The 27,573-nt window shown below is 41.0% G+C and overlaps 1 protein-coding gene across 1 annotated transcript in view; it reads right to left on the bottom strand.

Moving 5' to 3' along the window:
* Nwd2 (NACHT and WD repeat domain containing 2) overlaps positions 1-13,281 on the bottom strand; it is a 191,340-nt gene extending 178,059 nt beyond the window's left edge. Inside the window, exon 1 of the mRNA XM_039092752.2 lies at positions 12,017-13,281. Within this exon, the coding sequence (XP_038948680.1) occupies positions 12,017-12,167 (151 nt within the window). The 5' untranslated portion in view covers positions 12,168-13,281. The remainder of the gene's footprint in view (positions 1-12,016) is intronic.
* Between the last annotated feature and the right edge of the window lie 14,292 nt (positions 13,282-27,573).

Below are 27,573 nucleotides of genomic sequence, written 5' to 3' on the forward strand. Positions count from 1 at the left end.
AATCTGCCTAATTTTAAACTGCTCTTTTATAACCTTGAAGATGATGGCTGAAAATGGTGGCTTTGATGATTAGTCTAACTTTCCACATCTGAGAAGAGAATAACATTAAGGGAAGAATTGTCTCTATTAGATTGGCCTGTTGGCATTTCTATGGAGCCACTTCCTTGACTGTTAATTGATATAGAAGGGTCCAGGTCCCTGTGGGCAGGTGGGCCTGGGCTGAATAGGAAAGAGCGATGAGTGTGAGCCAGAGAGCATCTCAGAAAGCAACCTCCTGCCATTGTTTCTACTGCAGGATCCTACCCAGATTTACCTTAAAGTATAAAAGAGGTAAAGTCTGAATCTTTTACTTCAGTTCTTTTGAATCTAGATTCTGTTGACTGCACCATCAGATAGAACACAGAAAATCAGAAAAGACACAGAACCCATATTTGGGGCTAGGCTTTTAGACATTGGTTATTTCCCATAATTATTCTGACTATAACCTGTAAGCTGAATTAAATCCTTTCTTCCCCAAGTTGCTTTTTTTTAAAAAAAATATAGCAGAAAAACAAAACAAAACAACTGAAAAACAACTATCGAAACAAACAAACAAACAAACAAAACAAGCTACAATAGAAAGTGGAGTAGGTTGTTGCTGTCATGGGTGACTATCTATCTATCTATCTATCTATCTATCTATCTATCTATCTATCTATCTATCTATCTATAAGCTCATAAAAACATTTAGAACTTGGGATAGAAAGAGCCATCAGAGATTAGTGGGCTACTCTATGGGAGCTTGGTCAATAACAATGTGGAGAGATATTCAGACACTGCAGGCCTGGATTGTAAAGTTTCAGGTGGGAAGCAAAGCCTCTCTAAGGGAGATATGTAGGCACATTTTGATTAAGACACTGTGGAGGGGAAACCTTTCAGCTTTACTGGGACAATAGGTGTCTTTTAGGTGCAGCTGAACTACCAAGGTGTAACCCTTGCATTACTGAGGTGAAATCTTTTAGGGAAGAATTTCCATAAAGTCAGCCAGCACAGGGAGACTGTCAGAGACCAAAGCTACATGTCAAGCTACTAGTAGAACTTGGCAATGTGCCTACAGGGTTTTAAAGACATGAGGGATGCAGGATTGAGGGATGATGGGGAGTAGGTGAGGCCTGGCACTATGTGGCAGGGTCAGAGTCCCAAAAGAGAGGCCACAAGTGAAGATGCAGGCTCAGTTGCTGGAGACTTGGGATATTGGAGGTGCTAGGAGCGTGGGTTGTACACCCAGGGCATTGCAGGTGTGGAGCAAGCCTGAGCCTCAAGACAAGCTGCATGTGTTTTAGGTGGCAGAGCAGGGGAAGAGGTATGACCTAAGCACTTTGGAACCAGAAAATCATTATTAAGTCCCAGATGTTGGACATTGATATATACTGCTGAATTTCGGTTTTACTTTGATCTCATTGAAATCATTCCCTGGTCCTCCCCTCTTGGAACAAGAAATTACATAAACTGGTTTGGATAATAAAGGTGGCCACTTGTGAAAGGCTTGAGCTTTTAAGGAGACCTTAGAGTTACAATGTATCAAACATTTAAAAAAGACTATGGGACATTTAAAATGAGCAGGAGACCTTGAAACAAAGGTATGGTTTAACAGAAATGTGTTTGGCTGTTACAGTGACAAAGGGTGGACTTCTGAGAGCTAATTTTGGCTGTTAACACATAGGGGAAGGTGGACCTCAACTGAAGAACTGCCTGCATGGGACCAGCCTGAGGGCAAGTTTATGGGGTATGTTCTTGCTAGATGGAGCAAGAATCAGCCACTGTGGGTAATGCAATTCCTAGTTCGGTGGGTCTAATAATATGAAAGGTAGATGAATGTGAGCAAAAAGCTCACCAACGAGGAAACAATGTTCCTCAATGGTTTCTGTTCCACTTTCTTGCTCAAGTTCTTACTATGACTTCTTTTGTTAATGCACAGTAAGCCAAAGCAGTAAGCCAAAATCCCTCCTTCCTCAAGATGCTTTTGGTCATGATGCTTCTTATAGCAGCAGAGAGGAAAATTAGAAAATATTTTCATGGGGAAAATGGGCCTGGATCATTTTCCTTTTTCTTATGTAATACCAATATTATTATTTAAATTGCTTTTGTACAAAGTGGAGAGACTTCAGTACCCTACAGAGGTGGGAGCTCACAGCAGGCAGTTAGGTGTCGCCCTCAGAAGAAATTCATGCAGTTATCGCTGGGTAGCGAGAGAGTGGGTCACTATGAAATGAGCAAATCTAGTTGTTGAATCACTCTGCTTTCTTATTTTGTGGTGTGATTTCTCCCTCTTGCATAAACTTCTGCCATGAATAGACTGGCCATGGGTAATGAAGACAGAAGACCCTCACCTGAGCTAAACAAATGTGGATGAGGTGTTTCCTGATCTTCTGAACTATGAATTCATATCCCTTAGCCTGGGGTAGGTTTTTTTTTTTGTAGCAATAGAAAATGGACTAAAACAATGTATTATGCAGGTTTGTGAGTAGGGCACATGGTTTTAAAAATTAGCTTCGTATTTTCATGTCTTTGTGGTCATCTTAGATTTTTCTCACAAAATAATTTTGCATCATTTGAAGCTTTTTCTTCTTATAACACAGTGGCCTCAATAACTTCTGGTTCTTATTTTAGTTAGCATTTTCTACAGTGCCATCCTCTAAGTATGATCTTTTGCTGAAGCCACTCTGCCTAGCAACAGACTGGCACGCAGGTTCTGCTTGACGCAAGTATATTTTCAGTATATTTAACAGTTTCAACACATCTCTCTCCCTTTGGAAAGCTGTGATTCTATCAGTTTTGTCATTTGAGCAAGAATGCCTTCCCAGTTATTTTCACCAGTATAATTTCTCCTGCTGTCTGCTTGCTTTCTCTGCTTTGACCAAAGGACATAGAATTAATTCTTTAATATTCTCTCTCTCTCTCTCTCTCTCTCTCTCTCTCTCTCTGCTATTGACCTCCCCAACTCCACTGCATTTATATTAAAAACTATACTATATGTATAGTGATAAATACTTAAATTGTAATCTTTATTCCCCAGCAGACATTACTAATCAACCATTACTTTGTTTTCCATTCAGCTTTAATATGGCCCCATAACTCTGTTGACTCAGAAATGAAGCATACCTCACTTCTGGGGTATACGCAATTCTTGCTTTTCAGAGTTAGATATTAATTAGGTCCTTCTCATTTTTTTTCACATTAATCCCTTATTTTTACTGAATAACTCCTCGAAGGAGCAACTCCCGAGTCCACCCTGACATACCTGGAAACCAGCCTCCTGTGTGTAATGGGGACTGCTCCAGCTCACTGTTCTAATCCTAAATTAGCCAGGAAGTTCTTAACACTGCTAGAATAGAATTCCTAGCTCTCTGTGACTAGCTCACAGGTCAAATTGCTCAGGAGTAGTTAGGGTCTTGCATTGGATTTCAATCCTGGCAGCCCTCCCTTGTTAATAGAATCCTGCAGTCTAGGGATCTATTGATTTGTTCCTTTCTATCACCCCCACTTCATCATGGGAGTTCAGCACAAGAGTCCCAAGACATTCAGAATTCATTAGTGCCCCAAATCCATTGTATACAACCACCGCCACCACCACCACCACTGCCACCACCACCAAAACAACAACAACAGAGAAGATGTTATTCAAGTTATTCTCATTCACCTGCAACCCTGATAACCAGTTTCTGGTCCTAGCGATCATAGTAAAATCTGAGTTTACTCTTCTCACACTTAGGAAAATTAAATTTTATCACATTCTTTGCCCACTTGTTGATGGACTTTAGATTCTATTGGACTTTCTGGTACCAACTACTTTGTCTTCAAAAGTCTCCTTTCTTGATCTAGATTTGTTTTCATAATCTGCAGCCACTTTCTCATCATGCTTTCCCACTGTGTGTCCTTTAGAGTCTATCCAGTTCATCTGTGTCTGTCTTTTTGGCTAAATATGAGTGACTCATGCTTGATAAGGACATGGGATGTATCCACTTAACTCCTGCCAGTTGAGTCAGCCTCTTCATGGAAGCATGTATTTTACAAATGGCAATGTTTGTATTTTTGGACCTTTGTACTTGCCATGTGTTTTAAATTCATGATTTTAAAAAAGTGAAGGCAGCGATACTTATTTCCTCCCTCCTCTGTGCCTGCTCATGCCAACTAATTAGGAGTTCAAGGGACACAGTGGAAATTTAGAAGACATTCCTATTCCAGTATTGTATCTGATACTTGGAAGAACATTATAAAGAAATGGATTTTGTGGCAAGAATCTCTCTGAAAGGCTCTGTTGGCATGGCAGCATTATGAAGGGTACCCTTTCTATTTTGCAGTTTTGTTTCTGCAATCCCTAGAGGAGTGAGATCTTGTCACCCTGGCTTTGCTCTGATTAGAGGGCCCATCTCAGGGTTTTTGAAATAGTTTTGATTTAAAATGAGGTTTTAAGGGAGCATTTCATTAGAAGGGGGTTATCATTTTGTTTCTGATCTTTTCATTATGTTTCTGTCATAAAACTCCTTTGCCCAATTATGCATCATGCAACACATTTTAATTTGAGGAATTAGTCTTCTTTGGCTTCAACAGAAATTGTGAGGACAGGTAAAGCTCTAGAGGATTGATACAAGATGTCTCTATGCCAGTATCACCCTGCTTTCCTATAGACATATTTTACAATGTACACTTTCATGATTTTTAAGTAAACCTACAGGCTTTATTTCTGTTTACGTCACATGATCACACAGAGAAAAATTTAAAAGAGAATTTTGTTGGAAAACTGGATCACGCATTACTCTTGGTCCATGCTTGACAACAGATAATCTTTGATGTCCAAAATCCTACGTAACAGATCTTCTGGGATACCTTAGATTTGAATTCATGCAATGTTTAGACACAAAGATGATTACTTTTGAACATTTTCTCATTGAGTCAGTGAAATATGTGTGGTAGTGTGAGTTCTTGCTAGAAATTTCTGAACAAGGTGCATTTTCCAGCATTTCAATAAGTATTATTACTCTCATCCTGATTTAAAATAAATGAGCCCTCAGTGTTACTTTAATAAATTCAACTAATTCCTATTATTCTGTGGACTTTCTCACATGTGCCATTAAAAAGAAGCTCAAGAGTTTTTACAAATTTTATTTTTCAGTTACTTAAAGAGATGGAGTGACTATTCTCAAGGCCACGCCAAGCTCCCAGTTTATAGACACCTTCTGAAATTTATTTGTAGTTCCTGGTGTTAATATCTTACATTCTTAATGTCACATTGTCTTCTTTGTATTAGCTTTCCACTGTTGGGGTTTGAATTCTAGGACTTGTTCGCAAGGTAAGCACCATACCACCGAGCTGCGCCCCAGCTCTTTTGTTACACATCTTAGCACAGTGTTGAATTTGTCTTTTAAAATTGTAGCTGTAATCTGCATAATAACTTGTCTAGGGGAATGGATAGATTTTACCATATCTGAAAGTTCAAAAGGAAACAAATAAAGACTTAGGGTAGTGGTGACTGTTCTCTGACCTGAGGGAGGTCTCTTCTGGAATGGAAGTCTCCTCAACTCTCTGCATCCCCTCACTTCCCTTCTCTACAACTGCAAACCTTGGTAAGGGTAAAGCAGGCAGTTGGGCACACCAGCACACTCTTGCCCTTTGGAAGCTGGCCAGTGCCTCAGAAACATACATTACTTTCTTCTTCCAACTAATATTTTATGAGCCAGAGCACAGGTCAACAGGCATGGAATAGTGAGTTCCCAATCACAGAAGTAGGAAAAGTGGTAAATTGTTGTTTTAAGTATTTATGTCTTGGAGTGTGCTGATTAATAGCAGCAGACATCTGAAACAGAGACCCCAAACCTGCAGCTAGCTTTTAAATTGAAAATGAGAGGCAATACCAATCTGAAAAAGAATGTTGAAAGATTTGTAGCTAGGACATTAAACCACGAGGCCAGGTGGATGGGTATCTGTGTATCCAGTGTACTTCTATGGTCCAAACCATAGCTTTTAAGTGTTTTGACAAGATATCAGTTCTGTTCCTATTCAAAGAGCTGGAAACTCTTTGCCGAGTAACAAAGACTGTTTCTTTCTGCTCCCTGCCGGAATCTTATCATCACTTTGCCTCATATTTGATTATCATATACAACACGTTCCATACTTTGGCTCTAGTCATTCCTGTGGGGAGATTCCCAGCTCCTCACTCTGACCACCACCCCTGGCTGGATTACATGACTCCTCGGTGCTTCTTGACTGAGCCTTTGCTCTCTATCTTTACCTTTAGCCTTCATCTTTGCTCTTGTATCTTCAGCATGACATGCATCGCGTACATTATGGGATTTGGGTTCCCTAAGAGCAGAGACCTGGTCTGTATGGTGACTGCTGTGTTCTAAGTACCAGATGGCATCCACCTAGAATCGAATGTTCAGGAGCATCCTTGGTTGGAAGAATGCATGTGTCTGCTTCCTCCTGAGCTCCACATTGTTTCTCGGTGCTGAGGATCTTTTACCCCTTTGTTATATCCTCTCCATTTCAGAACATGGGCTGGAAGCATGGAAATTCTTAGACTTGTCAGTTGCAAGGGCCCTTTCGTATTTCTGGCCCATCAAAGCCAGACATGAGGATCTAACTCTTGAAGATGATAGGTGAAGATATAAGTGAAAACAGACAGTGAGAAATCCTCAATATCATTTTCTCCATCCATATGCCTATCTACACAGGGAGAACAATGTGCAGATAATTGTAGCCCTGGACCACTATGCTATCACTCCCTGGACATGCATGGCATCTGAACGGAAGGCAATGGGGAAAATTCTTCTCCTATTGCTTTTGGTACCTGACATGTGATTTTCAGCAAACATGTCATTTTGTAGAGGCTGCTGGCTATTGGCATCCATAGGCACTTCTACAGCTCTCTGTCCTCTGGGTGAATGCTTTTTCAATGGGACCTAAATGCTTAGTGCTATCCTGATTTTGTTCTGAAAGCTTTGCAGAGATTTTTGAAAACACTCAATTCTATGAGACATCTAGAGTAGAAAGTTTTCTTTTTTGTAGCCAAGTTCTAACTAATGACTGATACATACCTTGTTCCTGTCATAGATACACCTACACAGTGCCTGGATATCATTGGAAAAAGAATACAATGATAAAAAAAAACCCAGACATTTCCTGTTTCCTGTGCGGCCAGTACTTGCTTTGTGTGTTTTGGCTTATTTATTCTCTAATCCGTGTAGATACTGCTGTTACCTTCCTGTGCATCAGGAAACTAGGAACAAAGGTGCCAAACTTGTTGCTCAGAAGTAGTATTAGATGGCAGATTGGAAAGTCAAGCCCTGAAAGTTTGGCTGGAAAATTTATTAAGCCCATTGGTAACTAATATTCCCACTTTGTTCAGTAATGTCTGCCTAAGGACCAAGGAAACACAACCAGTAGACTTTTAATGTCTGTACACTAGGAATACCTTGTGAATGCTTATCATGGAGAAGTTGGCATATTCTCCTTCAAGATTCTTGATTATTTTAAAAGATATTCTTGGGGTATCAAGAAATCTCTATGTGTATATAAATGTCCATGGGCACATTTGCTTTGGCTATTTTTTTCTTGCAAATAAATAAAGAGAGCAGAAGAGGGAGCTGTGAGTGCCTAGAAAGGTAAGAATAAAGATGGAGACTGAGTTTTGTAGGTCTCTTGCAGAACTTGATGCAGACCTTCCTTTATCTTGGGTAGAAACACAAATTAATAGAAGTGACCAGAGGTTGCAGACACTGAACCTGTGTGGGCTTGAGACAGAATGTCCTGTGGCCTCCATTAAAATGAAGAATACAATTTCCTACTGAAGGTCTTAAGGCATTAATTAGAGTCTGAGAAGATACAAAGTCACATGACCAAAGAAAAGTAAACAGGAATGGTCAAATGTGACCAGTTTGAAAATCTAAGTGGAAGTGCATAAACATGAATGCTGAGGATTTTTCTTTATTCCTGATTTCTCTTCATATGTATAGCAAATTGTCCTAGCAGAGTAGTCCTGAACACACTCTGTCCTCATTGGTTGGCTTCATTTGGAAGAGAAATCTAAGCACAGAAGCTCAGAAACTTCTATAGCATTCCCAGGAAAGCTGCAATTCCTCTTCTCAGCCATGTTTTAGATTTGAAAAGGGTCAACTCTGTCCCAGGGAAGAGATCTAATTGTCTGCTCCTTGGCTGGGAGTTGGGAACTCTGTATAGTTGTGGATTTGATTTTTGGGAAACTGAATTTGCATAGTCTAAATCACATTCTCCAATAAAGTTCAGATCTCTTAGCTGCAGTATCAAAATCCCTAAACCTTAGCAAACAACAGACTGACCTCAGTTTGAGTGATAGCACAGTCAGTACTGAAACTTATTTGATATGAAGCTGTTTATTGTCTTTATCCACTTAGAGCAGTGGTTTTCAACCTTCCTAATGCTATGGGCTAATACAGTTCCTCATGTTGTGATTACCTTCCAACCAAAAAGTTATTTTGTTGCTACTTCATAAGTATAATTTTGCTATTATCATGAATCCTAATGTAAATATCTGATATGCAGAAGATATCTGATATGTGATCTCCAAAGGGGTTGATACCCACAGGTTGGGAACCACTTAAAGTTTGGAGCCATGTGCATATGTAATCAAGCTCATTAAATGATATAATGTTTCTATCATTAAATTTATTAAATTAATAAAATGAATAAAATTCAGATTCTTAGTCATACTATTCAGTACTCATGCCATCAGACAGACATTTGTAGCATTTAGAGAAGGCACTATACAAAATTTACTTAGTATACGGTTCTTATAGACATGTATGTGGCATGTCTGATAGTCCAGAGCCCACATGTTGAATAGAAAAGACTCATTTTCTCAGGAGAGACAGCAGAGATTACCAACTAACATTTAATTCAGGAGATCAGTAAAGGACCATGGGCTTCAATCATCCTTTGTCAATAACAAAAGCAATGTTTTACCTTTCTTCTGAATGAATGTCTTATTTAACTTACCCTAGAATGGTTCAGAAAAGAGGCAAGGGATATGAGAGCCCTTATGTTCTAATACCTTGGGAGACTCATGCAGGGTGGGTAGGCTTGGGCTGGTCAAGCTAATCACAGTAGACAATTTTGTATGTGTTTTGAAAACATTTTTTTCTTCCACAGAAGTATAAGTGTTGTTCCAGCAGAGAAGCAGTGGCTATGTGACAAGAACTTCCAAGGATTAAGAAATACTCCATAAATGAATGAGAGTGAGACTAAGTGAAGTCCGTTAAATAAACCAAGTCCGGATAACGTGATTGTCTTCCCCTGGTAAGTATCCAACATCATCCATGTAGTAGACAGGTCAGATGTGGATACACTTTTGGAGAAGTACAAGTCCTTTACAATGTGAAATTCTCTTGCGTGTCCCACGACTCCCTCTTAGTGGGAAGAAGTGGGTTGGGCCAGTTATGTTCCCTTTTAGTTGTTCATATTCTTGGAGCTAGAAAATGCTGAGCAGCACGAACCCACCATATTTGGCCATGTAGATGTGAGACATTTACAGGGATCTGGATGCTGCCTAGACTGGCAAAGAACAGCAACATAAGTATTTTAAGTTCCCTATGGGATCTGTTTATTTCATTCTTCTTTATAAATCCAGGAAAGTAGCTTCACTGCATAAAGCCTTAGTTGTCTCACTTGTAGAATAGGAAGAACTCCTTTGTCCACTACCTTTAGAAGGGTCGTTTGAGGATGAAGGAAAAATTGAATGAGCTAATGCATGGGAAACTAATTATTCCATTCTGAAGACACCTATTGCTGTCATTGTGGAGAGGGAAATTCCAACTCCACACTAATTTTGTAAAGCAATACCTATTTAAAAAACAGTCCCCTCAGCAAAAGTCTTGTTGGATTTCCCAAAACAAAACAAAACAAAACAAAAACTACTATGCCTTTAACACAAAAACAGCTTTTATTCAGAATGCAAATTGGGTTTCTGCTTCTAAAGGGAACATGAGATAATGTCCTTTGTCTTAATTTGACACTGGGAAGGCTCCTCATCTCTAGTATTGTCCAAGAATCTAATACTGGATGCTACAGAAACACAGCATTCGCTTTCTAAATTGCATCCATAAAGACGCCATGCTAAAGTGCTGCCTCAGATGGAGCATTTCCCGGAGTTTTAAGGCTTCAGGTTGAGAGCATTAAAAATGCCCATCTCTGCCTATTTTCAATATGCCCTTGGCTCTTCAATCTGGATAAAATTCCAAGTCCTTCTTCTATTAAAACTTATCAAGTAAGCTTCACATTTCTGGTCCTTTAAGACCAGCCTGGAAACTGTCCAGCAAAATCAGTTGACCAATAAGGGTGGCTTGTGTTTGCTTTCCGGTGCTTAGTGTGTGTTTAAGTTTTTAGTGTAACGAAGGTGAGGGTTTGAAGAGTACTATGCTGGTGCGGGTGTAACAAAAATTACGCTAACTGTGTTTCAGTTTCCACATAAGCTGGCAACACCAATTCATTGTCATGCAACCCCATAAAAGGCACATTTAAAGCCAGAAACAAATCAACCACCGCTAATATTAACAGAACACTCACACTATTTAAGAAGTAGTTTGCTTAAAGGACAAGAGTTTTAGTTGGCTTTCCAGTAGGCCAAACAACTCCCGTGGCACTTAAGAAACCTTCAGATAATTGAAAATTGCAAGACTAAACATTATCTAACCTAATTCTTTCAGTCATTGTGCTTAGACTTGTAGATTCCTGAACCCTAACTTTAACAAGGTTGTCCATTTCTGTGGTTATTCATGCACAATCCATGTCTATACTGTGGCATACTCGATATAGAATGATTCTTAATGTTGTCAGGTTGCCTTGATTAGGTTCTGAGAAAGTGGGTTGTAAGCTCAGGGAAGGACAGTCAGGCCCTCCTCCCTCCAAGCATAGAACTCTCCTTAATTACTGTGTTATTTATTTTATTGCTTCGACATTCCATTGTGACCACAAACACTTTATCAGAAACTTCCAGAAGGGCACGCCTCCCTTTCAGAAGTGATTGTTTCTAGAAAGTTACCGTTTCTGTCCTCTCAGAATTTTGCAGCAACAAAACAGAGCCTTGAGTGTTTAATGGATCAAACTCTTCAGTGATTACTTGAATGTAAACTTATTGTTTTTTTTTTCCAATTAGGTCAGAGATTTGCTGGGGTACAGAAAAAGTTAATTCTCTCTCTCTCTCTCTCTCTCTCTCTCTCTCTCACACACACACACACACACACACACACTCACACACATACACACTGCTATATATGCATTCTTCATTTTCCCATCATTCACTGGAAAGAAAAGTTAACGTTAGAAACCGAGAACTGCCAGGGTTTAATCATTCCTCCTATAAACCCAAGCTTGTCCACCAGGAGAGACCAAGTCCCAACACCCAACTGAGATGAGCTCATCTGAGTGGTCCAGCACTAATTTCACTAATTCCGTCTGGGTTCTGGGTTCGAGGGCCACTCTGTCCTGGGCCCATCAAGAGCCTGTGCTCCCTGGACCTCTGCTGGCCTTCCTACAGCAGGACCTGTTTTTTTTTTTTTTTTTTTTTTTTTTTGTTTTTCTTCTTTTAGAGAAATATTTGGCACCCAGGAGAGAACTAGTGACAGCAGGGAACCCCCTTTCAGTCACAGGCCACCAGAGGATAGCTACTGTTTGTGTACTAGGCAAAAGAAACCCATGAAAGAGAGGCAAAGAGGATGAAATGGTAAAGACAGAATGAATCTTCTAGAAAGCGCCTATTAACAGTGCCTGGGCTATGTCTTAGATTGACTTAGGAAAACCAGTGTGTCCTAGTAGTCAGCAGGGGAGCGGATGAGTTCAAGGAAATTAAGTGATTGGAATAAAATTTCCACGCGCTCAGATCTGCAGCGGGAGGCCGGGACCGCAGGGGACGCAGGATGTACCTGGCTGTGCGGGCCCCATATACTTTCGGACCCGTGCTGATCGAAGGAAAGATCGACAGACCGACTAACAGGGCCAAAGGACTTACCTTCAGGGTTGGCGCTGATGAAGACCCGGACACTGCGGCCGGCGGGTACTAGGTGAGAAGGCAGGGCGGTGAGATTGCCCGAGAACGCCGCCCGCCGGAGCGCGGAGTCTCGGGCACAGAGCTGCTTGGTGCCCGCACCGGCCGGCCACATTGCCCTGTGGAAGGGAGGATCAGCTGCCACCACCGTCTCTGCTCTTCGGGTCCTTGACCCTCCGAGGTCCCGCGAGGGCGATGTCCGCCGGCGCAGCAGCTCAGAGTCGCTCGGAGCCCTGAGCGCAGCCGGCGAGCTCTTCAGCGCTCAGCAGCCGCCCGGGAGCAGCGGCCATAGGGACCCTCGGGTCCTCAGTTGTCGCCTCCTACACCTCTGAGTACTGCCTTAGCTCCCGCCAGAGGCTCAGCGCCGCAGCGGGGTAGGTCAGCGTGGAGGATGCTACGCGGGCGGTGCCAGGTTGCGCCGAGAAGAGCCCGCTCTGCTTCTGGAGCCCGTAGCCATGTCCACACCTGAGCCCACCGTGGGAGGAGGGGGCAGCGGGGAGTCGGGGACCCGGCGGGCGACCAGAGCAGGTCAAAGTTTAGGAGAAGGCGGCGGGAGTCGTCGGGACTCTCAGAAATGAAGCGGCTCACAGGGCGGCTGCGGTGTAGATGCGCGGGCTGGGGGCAGTTCGGGGACCTCTTGGTTTCCTAGGAGGACACGCTCCAGAACCCCAGGCTGCTCTCTCAGTGAAGGACAGGAGATCGATCTGCCTGAGATTCCTGCTATCCTTCCTCCAACTCTCCTAAAGGTCAAACCAGTTCTGTGCGTTTGTGGGAATCCAGTCGCGCGGGCGTCTGCAAGCCTTTGCCAAGTCCCCCAAAGTTCAACGCTTCTCCACACCCCACGCCTAAGGGCTGGAGCATCAGAGCTCTGGGCATTGACAAAGGAGTATCAGGTTCTATTTGTCTCTCGTGTCGTGGGAGGCCGCGTCTCGCCTCGGTGCTCTCTCCCCACACTCGTGCAATCGGGGGATTTTTATAGCTAAGCCACGACGCTCACGTGGTCCTCCCCGCGTTGTCGCGGACCCTTTCGGGGAGCGAATCTCTGTGGGCAGTTCTCCCTAGACCTTTAAAGGATCTAGGGAGCCTCCCTGCTCCCGCGGAGATGCCTTTCCTGGCTGTTCGCCCTCCTGCTGGCTCAGGAGGCAGGCGGCTTTCCAGGGCTTTGGAAGCCCCACGCAGTGGTGGGTGTGAGCTCAAGGCAAGGATGCAACAACGGAAGAGACCACCGGCCACGCCCCAGTTCTGGCAAAATGCAGGGGGCCTTAATTTTGGGGTCTGGGTGGAAAAGTTGGCTCAAGGTTGTTGGTAATTTGCACTTAAACTGCTTAACTAAGTCAGAGCAGGAGCCTGAGTCTCTTACTTTGAGGGGGATTCAACTGGCCCCAGACTTTGCATCTTCTTTGGGCCAGGGTCTGAACTTCACAGGATCCCAAGTGGCATGAGGGGTAGAAAATTCCAGTTGTAAAGTTGCTGTCACCCTCTGAAACCTTACAAATCCCAGGAGAGTGTGATTCTGGTGGATGGCAAGTAAGAAGGGAGTCTTTGGAGCCAGAGTTAAAGCCTGGCCTTCAGATCTCTCATTCTGAGGTTGGGGCAGCATCACCCATCTTTTAGAGAGAAAACACAACCCATCCCACCCCACCTTCGAGACAGGATAGGATAGGTGGGTACTGAGCTTGGTTGGTGGCTCATGTTTCTAATTAACAGTTCTTAGAAACCGAGGAAGTAGGATTATTGCTAGTGCCAAGCCTAGGCCAGCCTGGACTACAGTGTGAGACGCTGTCCAACACAAAACGAACCAAAATGATAGTGGCTTCCTGGTGTGTTTCTCTTCTCACCTGAAGATTCCTACACTAGGCATCATCTGCTATCCCCTTCGCCTGCACTTCCTCTGGGTCCTGCGGGTGGCAGTGAGGTCCTGTGTAGTGCTGTGAGCACCCCAAACCCAACACGCATTCTGGACCAACCTCTTTGGAAGAACTGGGTCTCTAGGTTTTTAAGACTCCAACTGCCTGAAGCAGACGGCACTTGTTGATGTGTGATTATTTCATGGAACCCACGAAGAAGTCCTGTGTATAACCCAGCCATCTATTCTATTAATTCACTCTAGCGAAACAGCTTTCCAAAAATCACTATTTCTAAGTGGGAAGACAAACCGGAGCGGAATCCAGAGATTCTTGTCCTCCATGTCCCTTGGTTATGTACTGAGAATTCTTTAAGAGGTAATGAACAGTGTTGGCTACTGCTCCAACCTTTATGAAGATATAATATCTATCATAGGAAAAGAGCCAGGACTACATTATGCCTCCACTTCCCAGCTGTTATAAAATATGGATAAAAAGTTTACAGATTGTCACCTGCCTGACTCCCCCTTCCCTTCTTATTATGTCTCTGTTCTTAGAATCTAGATTAGTGTTTGTGTCTTGTGACCTTTCCTTCAGCTCTTGCTTTGGTGTTGAATTTTCTTTGAATGACTTTGGGGTTTTTGGCAGCCTCTATAACCTAATTAACTTCTAGACAGGCTGAAGTTTAGCATCTGCCTGTGTCACTGCAGACCAAGCCTGCAGAGGAGAGATTTGTCACTACTCCTAGCATAGTCTCTGCACCACCATCTTTGCTGGAAATAAAGCTAAGCATGGTTTGAGGAGTGGGGATGCATGTGCTTAAAGACAGAACTGCCTACATCACTCCCACCCAGCCTCCTCCCTTACACTTTCCCAGTCCATCTCTTTTTAAACGGTCTGAAAAATAAGACTGATTTCTCAGCATGCAGACACCACAGAGGAGAGGCTGCCCATCATGGGAAGATTTTAGTGTCAATTCCTATGATTTTCCAGCTTGATGAATTAGATTACCAATTGTTCATTAGATAGATAGAAAGTCCAGATTTTGTAGGTTACTCAATTTTTATCTCTCTTTCAAAGTTTTGTCTTCTTCAGTATTTTCTGAAATTTTATTTACCTAGAAGTTTTACTGCATTTTTGCATATGGTAGAACAAGGTTGGAAAAAAAAAACCCAGAAACTGCTCATACAAAGCATAAAGCTAATCTACAGTAGAGCCACGATCCAGGGATTAATGCTCCTGTCAAAGATTTTCTTTGCAACATAATAAATCCATGTCTGATCTTGGTTGAGATTTTTAACAATCAAGACTGTGGCTGTTCAGACTTAGTGGTTGAGATTTTTAACAATCAAGACTGTGGCTGTTCAGACTTAGTGGACAGACATGGAAGACTGGCTGTCCTTTCCGCTTCCAAGAAAGATCACCTAGGTCTATACTTCTTCTTCTGTTTTTTATGTTTTTATTTTTTTCATTGCAATCCCATAGGGAAATCAATACCAGTCCGGAAACAGGCAAGAGAATTTAAAGCACCTAGAAATGGGAAGAGAAAGGAGTCACGGGGCCAAGACTATGCTGTTGAGGTGTTACCTTGCCTTGTCTCACCCACCCTAGCTAGCAGGCTAGCAGTTCTTATAAATAATGCCAGCCCTTTTTAATAGTGACCTGTGGGGAGGTGAGATCACTGATAGGCTCCTTCCATTCACTGGGCTAGAAAGAGTCATTTGCTCATAGATTCTCATCCTTCTAGGTAGAGAAGGCAATGGCCCTGAAATAAATTGTAATTCCATTAAACCTCTGTCTAGTGATATTGCTATACTGAGCACGCCCTGTATGATACACACTGTTTTAAGCCGTAATTAGTATCTTACTTAATGATATTGCATTAAGGGTCTTGGCCTGCCATGTCCTATCTGCAGGTTAGCATCCTGCCTTAGACATTATTAATTATTAATAAGTCCCTGTTACTTATTTTTATTTTAATTTGTTTAAAATGAAAATATAATGTCATTGTTTTCCCTCTTCCCTTTCCTTTCTCCAGCCTCTTTCAAGTACCCTGTTCAACTTCTCCCATGCCCTCCTTCTCAAACTATAGCCTCTTTCTCACGATTACTACATATAAACATATGTTTAATTGTATGTAAATATTTAAATATAGCCCACTGAGTCCATTTTTCCTATCTTTGTGTATATGGTTTCAGGGATGACCACTTTATACTGGCCTCCTTCTCCCCTGGGATAGGCTCAGTAGACATTCATTGCCTGCCATTCTTTGTGTAGGTGGGACTCCATGAAATCTTCCATGTTTCATGTCCCATTAGCATGTCTATTGATATACTGATGTCATTTGTTCTGTTCTTGCTTAGGCAACCATTTCTAGAAGAAACTGTCTCACAGGAGACTTTCTATTTCTGGTATTTGGGCTCTAACTATCTTTCCACTCCTTTTCCCTAATGTTCCCTGAGCCATAAACACAAGAGTTAAAGAGTTGTGATAAAGGTCTATTCCCTGGGGCTGGCTTCCCCAAAATCTGTTGTCTCTGCATTGCATCTACTTGTAGAAATGTGTTGTGGTTTCCATTTGCTGTAAAGAGAAGCTTCTTTGATCAGGAGTGGTAGCTACACTTATCTTGGGGTATAAGGATAAGATTTAGAATGTTCTTAGGGATTATTTGGTAGTAGTATTATTCTCTTCTAATGACCTTGCTAGCCCTGGGAAGCTGGGTGGGTTTCTAGTACGAGGCAAGATTTCCCCCCGTTGAGTGGGCCAATCACACAGCTGTTTTTATCATCAACATGTAAAGGCCACTTACTGTACATTTAGGGGTAGATTGACATGCTAGTTATTGTTCTTGTAGTTATTACGTATTGCAGTTGGGTAGAATTGGGTCCCTCTATTGGCAGCTTGTGTGTTTTCTGGTTAAAAGGAAGTTAGACTGCAGGCAGCGCTGGGGGTAGGGAAGTTTTCAGGCTAGATCAGTGGTAAATAATACAAGTCCTATACAGTTAGTGTGAGGAAGAGTCTTCTGCAATATGGGCTTATCTTCAATCTCCGAGAAGCAACCAAAGACAAGGGAAATAATCTCTATTTTGGGAGTCACTTAGACTACCCTGACCAAAGAAAGGAGGGTTTTTTGTGCTTGTTCCTAATTTTATTTTTAGTCCGTGGTTTTTATGGGGAGCATCATCAGCCCAAGTAGTATATTTTCCTAGAATACACATATATACGTACATATAGATATACACCTATATACAAAAACATACATATGCATGTACATGTTCACATAGATATACACATGTTTATATGTACATATAATATACATATAATATCATATACATGCTTTGTTTGTTTTAGTCCATAATACACAAACATACCTCACCTATTTCCTTTGATGTGATGATGACTGATGGCTTCCATCTAGCTTCAGGCTTTGCTACATGCACATTTCTTTTACATTTGTGGTAGGGACTACCATGGAAATTCCAGAGTCAGAGCCCACATGACTGTCTCTGACCCCAACATGTGTGTCTACACGTACACTCATGTTTGTGTACATCAAATATCCTAATCAGAAAACTGGTTTGTTGTTCTGAGTTTGTGCTGTTAACAGGTGGGGGTAGTTTTAATGCCAACAGTGTGATGAAGAAAGCCAAACGAACACATAGTTCCAGTCCCTCTCAGGGAATCAAACCCTTGGAGCCAGGCACACACTGTTTGTGTTTTCCAAGCCCAAGGCTAGATTTCAGATACACTATTACATTCATGCTCTCAGTTGCTTTCTGATTTGGTGATAAATATTTGATTGTCTTTGCTAATGTGAGAAATGAATAATAAATGTCACTCAAGCCGAGACTCTACTCCCAGAGTTCCAGCTCAGGAGATGAGCTAGACCATCAAGAATCTACTTACTTGTTTACAAAATGGAAAATTTCAGTAGATTCGAGAATTTGTCAGCATAACAATTTGTCAACATCGATGGCTGATTCAGAGGTGTCTGCAGCAGGAGAGAAACTGCAGCAGCTGAGTTTTAAATAAAGTTACACCTTTCAGGAAGTGCTAGCTGGTGTTTTCATGACTCAGAAATTCTAACTTTATACCCACCCCTTCCAAATCTGTTTAATGTAATTTTTGATCAGTCTCCTTACAACCTCTTAACACGTTGCAACGAGAGCACTATGCACACCACCCGAAGTAGAAGAAAGTAAGTTTTGAGATAAAAATAGATCTATTATTTCATATTTCTAAATTAGAAACTATTTTCACTTTATAGCTGCCACGTTTTCTCCTCTATGACAATCTCAAATATGAATCTTAGAAACTTTATTTCATCATCTGACACCTATTTAAAGAGCTAACTTTCCTTCTTCCTTTCTTCCTTTCTTCCTTTCTTCCTTTCTTCCTTTCTTCCTTCCTTCCTTCCTTCCTTCCTTCCTTCCTTCCTTCCTTCCTCCCTCCCTCCCTCCCTTCCTCCCTCCCTTCCTTTCTACGAAGTGCTTCTATACATGCCAATTCACTTTATTTCTAACCCCATGAGGCAAGTTCTGTAATAGCTATTCCACACCTCAGTTTTTGTATGGAAAAGTAGCTCAGGAAACATTAGTAGTGTCACCAAATTAAATAGGCAGATTCCTGGACACAAGCCACACATCAATGATAATGTATTACCTAGCCATCAACTGATGAATCCATTTGGCCAGGTTGATAAAAGTCATTTGTTGGCAGTATGAAGTTCATGTCCATGGTTCTGCAAAGGAAGGCACTTGGAGTGTGAAGTGCTCTCCTTAGGTGGCACCGCTCACTAATGCTCTATCTACACTCCCCACTGCTTGATTTTATTGTTTTAATGGTTCAGAAGTCAGTTAAATAATGAAAGAAAGTTTGTTCTCCAGATGGGTATCAGATGATGAAGTAAAGTTGCTAAGGATCCAAATCCTTGGATCCTACTAAGAACTTGCTTTGGTAGGAGAGTGTTTTAGCTTTCCTTTAGTGTGACAAACACCTGAAGGGAATGGCAAAGTCTGTCTGACTCACAGTTTGGAGGTTTCATTCCCTGTGAGAGGCAGCACAAGGTGGTGGGGCATGGGGAATGTATAGCAGGGTAAAACTTCTCACTTTATGACCTGGTGTAAAAGAAAGAAGCAACTGACCCTCTGCCAGGGCATCACCCCTGTAAAATAGAACCTCCCCAGGCTCTACCTGTTTTTAAAAATTATTAATCATTCCATTTGTTTAAATCTCAAATGATATCCTCCTTCCCAGTTACCCCTCCAAAATGTCTCCTCCCCACATCTGCCCTTCCCCCTCCTTTTTGCCTCTATAAGGGTGCTCCTCCACCCACATACCCACTCCCGCCACCACTCTAGAGTCCCCCTACACTGGGGCATCAAATCTTCACAAGACCATGGGCCTCCCCTCCCATTGATGTCAGACAAGGCCATCCTCTGCTGCATATGTATCTGAAGCCATGGAACCCTCTCTGTACACTCCTTGGTTGATGGTCTAGTCCCTTGGAGCACTGGGTGGTCAGGTCAGCCAACATTGCTCTTCCTATGAGGTTGCAATCCTTTTCTACTCCTCCAGTCCTTCTGCCAGCTCCCCAACCGGGGGCCTTGCAGGATCCACCTCTTAAGGTGTTTACCACATTGAAGAAAGTGGGGACCAAGCTTTTACCTCATAACTGTGAGACTCTTCAAACCCAAGTGGGAGCAGTGAGTACAAGTAAAGGAATAAGGCTTGTCTAAGCTAATGAGTTCAAGGCAAGAATGTGGTCCAGATTAAACTAATCATTCCAGACAATATTATCTTCTCATTATCCAATGCCAAGTCCACAGGAAAATGTGTGAAATTTGTCCCTTTAAGTGGCTTCATACTGGCATGGCCCACATGTTTGAAATATGTTGCTAAGGCCACCTATGCATATTCTTTTCTTCTTTCATTGTATAAATGCTTGTGTGTATGCAACTAGAATCCTGTTCACCTTGACTATGCATTGAAGTTACCTTAATGTACAAAAATACTGTGATGGGACAAGTGTTTTTTCTTGGCTATTCACCAATATGGTCTGCCTTTTTTCTCTTCCCTCTTCTCCTCTGCCACAGCTTACTACACTATTGTCTCTCCAAAAATGTAAAAGTCACAACACCTTTAAAATATGGAATAACAGTTAATCTAAGCAGCAGGGTATGGATGAAAAGCAGGAGCTCCATCAATGTCCTCTTCCGGGCTGCCAGGATGTGAGCAGCTTGCTCCAATGTATACTTTTGAATAAGATGCTTGTGATGATGTGCTGCCTCACCGTAACCTACAGAGCCAGAAGCACAGCTGAGGACTGAAACCTGTGTGAATTGACCTGGAACAATTGTCTATCTAACAAGATGAATATGGGTGGCCATTCTGAAAAATCTCTCTTAAAATAATTCTGCAGGTTTTATTTTTCGAAAAGAAACAAACAGAAACCAGTTGATCACCTTATTTTTCTCCCATTCTTTATCCTGCTTTATGTTTATTATTTAATAACATTGACTTCTCAAAATAACAAGCCAATCCCATGTCTTTAGTCTGAATTAGTGATAGAGAAGAATTGTCTGTGTTCCTGGATCTGTAAAAATTCTTAGGACATTTACTCTTTGAAGAAGGGAATAGGCAACCAGTTATAATTACTTTGGAGTGTTGAGAAATATAATGACATGATTCAAAATCAGGTTTTTAAAATTTCAACTCTTGTCATTTGATAAATATAGGATAAGGCATTCTACCATCTCAGGGAACAAAATTTAGATTTGCTTTTTCCTCCCCAAATGAATATAGTATAGCTTTTTATTATAAAAAGCATATACTAAAAGAACTATTTCTTTATGCCTTAAATAAAATAGAATGTTGTATATTGTTATTAAACAATTTTGATTAATTAATTAATTAATTAATGTATTTAGAGGTTGTGTGTGCATGTCTGGCATGCATGTGTAGAGAGCAGAAGGCAATTTACTGAATCAGATCTTTTCTTCTATTAAGTGGGGCACAAAGATTGAACTCTAGTCATCAGCCTTGGGATCAAACACTTTTTCCTGCTGTGCAATCTTTCTAAACCATTTATAACACTAAATATTGACCTGCTTCTGCAGAAGCCAAACCTTTTAATTCATAGAACACTAAAAGCAAAAAGGAGTTCAAGAGTATATAGACCCTAGTATATAAAATGGAATTGAGTGTTTAGAAACACTAGAGACAAGAGCTGGGAATGTCCTCCAGAAACAGGATGGTCTTATTTTTGTATTTCTTACTTCTGGGTCTGTTCCAGGGTCTTGAAGGTCCATCTTTCTCTAGTCTCTGCTATTTCATACTCTTGATGGAATAGACACATTCAACAGTTCAGGCCACAAGGAAAGACTGACCAGCTCTAGTACACAATAAAGTAATTGAATAAATATGTTTTTATATTAGTATTGCAGAGATGTTTGTATCCTTCCTAACTCCTGGGAAGCTTCTTCACAGGAACACAAATTTACAATAGCTTTTTATTTTAAGGAAGGAAGCAGTACAAATGATCTAATAGCCTCCCTTTTATATAAACATACTTGCCATGAACTTCCTAACACTCAGAACATCATAAGCTTTGTTCCTCTGCACTGGTTGTGCCTTAGGAATACTCCTTTAAATCTTTCAGTATTACCTCTATCATAATTTGAATCCACAATCCCTCAATATGCTTGTGTTTTGAATGCCTGGCTCCAAGTTTGTGATCAGGTTTTGAAGTCTGCTTAATGTTGGTACTTAATGGGCATTATCTTGATCTGCACAAAAATCTTTAAAATTGGGGCTTAATGGTACAAAGATTACTAAGGGTAGACCTTTGGAGGTGGTACTCATTTCATGTAATGGCCTGCTGTCTGTATTCTGCTTACTGATATGTGACAGGGGACAAGACTCCAGACATATGACTATTGTCATGAATTTCACTGTGCATTCTCTGCCACAGTGTATCAAAACCACAGAAACTCTAAGCCTAAGGCAACCTTTTCTCACCTCAGTTTGTTCTGATAGAAGAACAAGAAAAGTAGCTAGCACTGAGTGCTTATTTCAAAACTATTTAAATGCCTTTCTAGGTTTTAAAAATGCTTAGGTAGTATGGTAGATTAAACAGAAAAAGTGCCCCTTATAGGCTTATTGTATTTCAATACTCAGTCCCCAGATAGTGGTGCTGTTTGGGGAAGTTAAGGTGGTGGGACCTTGCTGGGGAGGATGTGGCAATAAGCGTGAGGACTGAGAGTTTGTAGTCTCACCTCATTTCCAGTTCTCTCTCTCATTCTGCTTAGAGCTTGTTGTTGAGGATGTAATCTCTCAACTTCCTTTCCCCACCATGATGCCTGCCACTTACTGCTATGCCTCTCGGTCATAATGGACTCTAATCCCTCTGAAACCATAAGCCTACATAAACTTCTTCCATGAATTGCTTTTGGTCATGGTGTTTTATCACAGCAACAGAAACGTAACTAATACAGGTAGTAAACGTAAGTAGGAAGTCTAAGTTAAAGCGATTTTTCACTTTCTCTGAATAACTGTGTTACTGAGGATGAGAAGACAAAGACCACTCTGAAAACAAAGTATGATTGGGATAGGAAAATAAGCATGTCTAAGCCTGCTCTACACAGAGATTTGGCAAATTTTGATTGGTGTACTTGAGTTGATAAACAATGTAATGGAAATTATTGGCTTATAACAGGATTATTGGGAGATCTGAAGACCTGAGGTTAGAAAAATGGGAGTGGACCAAAAACGGCCAGTGACTGAACTCAGCTAAGATAACTTGGTGGAAACAGAGTTCAGAGCAGCTTTCCTGTACCTACTGATAAATCCTGAACACCACAATGTACTCAGAAATCACCTTATGTGGTATACTCACCTGGGTACCATTGCTATGGGCACATGCAGAGTAAGGACAGTGCTGTTGCCTCATTAACTCCTTCACTGTGGTTTCCAGTCTCAGTAAACCGGGGAAAGTGGAAGCCCTTAATGAATCAAGTGTTAGACTGTTCATGAATCCTCTCAAGAGAAGAAGCAATTCCAAATGTTAAACTAACAAGACTTACACACGCCCTCCAAGCAAATGTACAGCACATTATCTTTTCTCTCATGCCACCCAGAATATTTGTACCATAAAAAGGATGAATTAAATTATTTTTGCATTCCAAGTTAGAACAACGAACTCTATCTCTTCCAGACTCAGATGGCAGGAAGTACTCACCTCCTCTGAGTGTAAGCACACAATTCAACCTGGCCTTTTCTGGTTGACAGCTGATTAGAAAAATTGACTTAAAAGTGGGTAAAAGGATGTTATTATGTACTATGCAGCTAGAAATAAGAAACAATTGCTTACAGAAATGACTCAAAAAACACAACAGCAGCGCTCTATACATGGACACACACATACACGCAGAGAGATAGGCATACACCCATGCACATATGTGCACCCACGTACTCACACACACAGATACATAGGCATACACACACACAGACATCTACATACATAGACACATACGCACAGTCACATACACACAGTCACATATGCACAAACACACATATAGTCACATACACACACATAAATGCACACACACATACATGCAGAGAGACACATATACACACACTCCCACACACATATGTACCCACACACTCACACACACACAAACACCCATACTCATACACATACGCATACAGAAATATACAAACACACACATATACACACCCAGACATGCACTCAAACGCACACACACAAACACATAGACACACACACATGCACACACACACACACACACACACACACTCACATAGTTCCACTCAGTGGTCTAGGACTGCTTATTTGAGGACAGCAGTAGTCATAGACACACACACACACATATACACACACACACACACACACAAAACCAAACACACAGCAGACAGACAGACAGACAGACACACACACACACACACACACACACACACACACACACACACACCACACACACATTCACATGGTGCTACTCAGTGTTCTAGGACTGCTTATTTGAGGACAGCAGTAGTCATAGACCGCTGGTAAAAGATGAGGACTCTGGCGTTTATTTTGGAGACCTTTTAGACAAGATGGGAAATGGGTAAGCAGTGAATACTAAATAATTGAGAGCTATTCAGAAATGGTGGAAGAAGCAAATTGAGTCTTCTGGAGTTATGGCAAAGAGGAAAAGATGGAAGAGTATGGAAGTCAATCTTAAAATGGAAAGCAGGAAAGCACCCTGTCCAAGATCAAAGTGAGGCTATGAGGAAGGCTCAGAGCTTTGTGTTCAGCAGCTAGGAAATACTTCTAGCTTGGAGCCCAGGCTTTGGAAGTCTTGGTCACTGGAGTATACATATTGTTGAGACTCTAAATGTGAACAGTGGAGGGGGCTGGGAATAAGCAACAACAGTTTCTTCCAGGTCCTGGCACTTACTCTTTCTTTTCTAGGTGCTTTAAAGATCCTCTCAATTGATCTATCTCCCTTTTAACTCCCCAATATGCCTTCCAGAAATGTTTGTTCCTAACTTCTATTTTTCTTTTTTACCTTTTACTGAAATGAGATTATTTTCTCTTACAATATATCCCAATTATTGTTTCCCCTCCCTCTACTCCTCTCTCAGTTTTTCTTTACCTCCTCTCCAATCTAGATCCAAGCCCTTTTTGTCTCTCATTAGAAAAGAACACGCTTCTAAGAGATAACAACACACCTTAATACAATATAATATAATAAAATAGAGTGAAAAGCATTACATTGAAGTTGTATAAGGCAAACCAACAGAAGGAAAAGAGCCAGAGAAGGCACAAGAATTTAGAGACCCATTAGTTCACACACCCAGGAGTCTCATGAAAATATTAGAGAGAAAGCTATAATATATACGCAGAGGGCCTGATGCAACCCCTATAGACCCTGTGCTTGTTGATTCAGTTTCTGTGAGTTCATAATGAGCTTTGCTCAGTTGATTTAGAGATCCTTCTTCTCCCTGTGTCCTTTGTCCCCTGTAGGTCTTATACTCTTTCTGCTTCTTTTACCTTGGGGCTACTTGAGCTCTGAGGGGAGGGATTTGATAGAAATATACCATTTAGAGATGTGTATTCTAAGGTACCCCTCTCTCCGCATAATGTCTGGCTGTGGGTATTTGGTTTTACTCTAGGTCCCTGGGCTACCTAGTCTCTGGTTCTTGGTTACTCAAGCAGTGTCAGGGATGGGTTCTATCTCATGGAGTTGGTCTTCAGGCAAATCAGACACCAGTAGGTTACTCCTATAAGCTTTGTCCTACCATATTTTTCAGGTAGGATAGTGTTGTCAATAAAAGGTTTTATGGCTAGGTTGGTGTTCATCTTTCTTTCTTTCTTTCTTTCTTTCTTTCTTTCTTTCTTTCTTCCTTCCTTCCTTCCTTCCTTCCTTTCTTTTTTCTTTCTTTCTTTCTTTCTTTCTTTCTTTCTTTCTTTCTTTCTTTCTTTCTTTCTTTCTTTCTTCCTTTCTTTCTTCCTTTTCTTTTCTTTTCTTTTCTTTTCTTTTCTTTTCTTTTCTTTTCTTTTCTTTTCTTTTCTTTCCTTTTCTTTTTTTTTTGTTTTGTAGCATGCAGAATACCTGCCCATCCCAAAGATACTAGAACTTGGGTATGATGACTCTCTCTAGGCACCAGCCAATCTCTCTGTGTATATTGACTTGTGTGAGTGTTGTCTTCAGCAATGTGGTCTTGCTGTCACTAAGTGGAGAGCAACCTATTGTCTTGGCAACAGCCTGAATTATTTGAGGATTTCCATGAAAGCCCTTTGATCAACCAATCAATTCAGTGTAACCTGGTCCCGGTAATGGAAGTTTCTTTTAGTGACTAGAGATGGCTATTGGGACTCTGTTTTCTACTCTGTTTTGCTTTGTGATTGCCCATGCTAGGCAGGTACTTTATCACTGATCCACACTTCAATCACCCTTTCTACTCTTCTTTAAAAGTTCCTTGGATGAAATCTGGTTATTTAATTCAACATTTTACGTTTTCATACTTAATGGTTTTATTTCTATCTTTTCATTCTTAGTGTATATTACATGCCAAAAAATTTTTGTTGGTTTTGTCAGTGAGAGAAATAGGAGCCATCTTCACTTCAATCTTCTTAATATTTGAATTGATATACAGGCAAGGTAATATCAAACTTAGCCATAGGAGTTCATCTTTTAGACATTACATTTTAGGTTCTAGCTAGAGAAATGGGGGTGGAACAGGAAGAGAAATAAAGGCCTTAGATTGAAAAAACCCACTAGGTTGGTAACTCTCTTTATTTGGAAACAACATGAGCTTCCATGTAGAAATTCTCAATGAGTCTATGAAAAATTACCAGACATAATAAAAGATCTCGACAGTGCCATAGCATGCAAGTTCCAGAGATACAGTTTTATATTAAAATGAATATCAATCATAGTTTTATATTTGAACATTGAGCAATACAAAAAAGAAATTATAATGAAAACTTTATTCACAGTACTATCAGAAATACTAGGCTTAGGGATTAACATCAGTAGAAAGGAACAAGTATCTTATACCTCACAGTAAAAGACAGTTGGAAAAATTAAATAAAGGAAAAGATTCTTATCCCACAGAGTCAGAAACCTATGTGTGTTGTGTGGTACTACTCCTCACACTCCTCAAACTGAGCAGTGGAGGTCATCCTCATTGAAATACCATACAGATATTAAAGTAGTAATTAAGCAACTGGCCATAAATTTCATTTGGAAACACAAAAGCACAGACTGGTTAAATAAAATGCAAAAGAGTGACAGTGTGGAGATTGGTACTATTAGATTACAAACCTCCAACAAAGCTATAGTAATTAATATCTTGTGTTGCAGGTATGTGGGTAGACATGTGTAGAAAAAAATGAAAAGGATGGAATTAAAATCCCAGAAATAGACCTGTTATGATAAATTAGGCATTTTGCCTAGCTCTGCCCCACAGTTACCCATACAGCAGAAAGTATTGAGAAGTAGTGAGAGACCAAACACTGAACACTCTTGGAAGAAGCCATAGAGGTAGATCTTTTTGGTCATGCTGTAGTCTTAACTCTAGCACTGAAAGTACAGTATCAAACAAGACTGGGGGTAAGGGTGGGAGAGTGGTGAGTGGTGAAAGGGCTTGCCATACAAGTGTGATAACCAGAATTCAGAGGCCCAGAGCTAGAGGAAAGGCTGAGTGGCTGTGTTAGTCTGCTTGTGATTCCAGTTCTGAGAAGGCAGAGACAGAGGATCCACAGATTGAGCTGGTGAGGAGGGGCACCTATAGAGAAAAGTTCTAGGTTCAATTTAGAGGTTGTACTTCAATAAATCAGGTAATGAATACTGGAGATTCCCACAGTCAAGTTTGGCCCTCCACACTCACTGGCAGGTGCACAGGCACACACAGATGTGTACACATAAGTTCACCCATGCACACAACATGCACATGTACACATAAAAATTACAGTAATAGTTTTCATCATATTAGTAGAGTGAAAATATAATATTCAGAATAGGAAAATACTTGTATAATTTATATCTAGTGAACTCTTTTAGTTCAGTAAGACAAATAACCCAACCATAAAGTGATCAAAGAATTTTAGTAGACATTTGTCTAAGATATTTACAAATGACAAATAACTACTTGAAAGAATAACTCATAATC

Source organism: Rattus norvegicus, chromosome 14 (genome assembly GCF_036323735.1).
Source record: "Rattus norvegicus strain BN/NHsdMcwi chromosome 14, GRCr8, whole genome shotgun sequence".
Classification (NCBI taxonomy): Eukaryota; Metazoa; Chordata; class Mammalia; order Rodentia; family Muridae; genus Rattus; species Rattus norvegicus.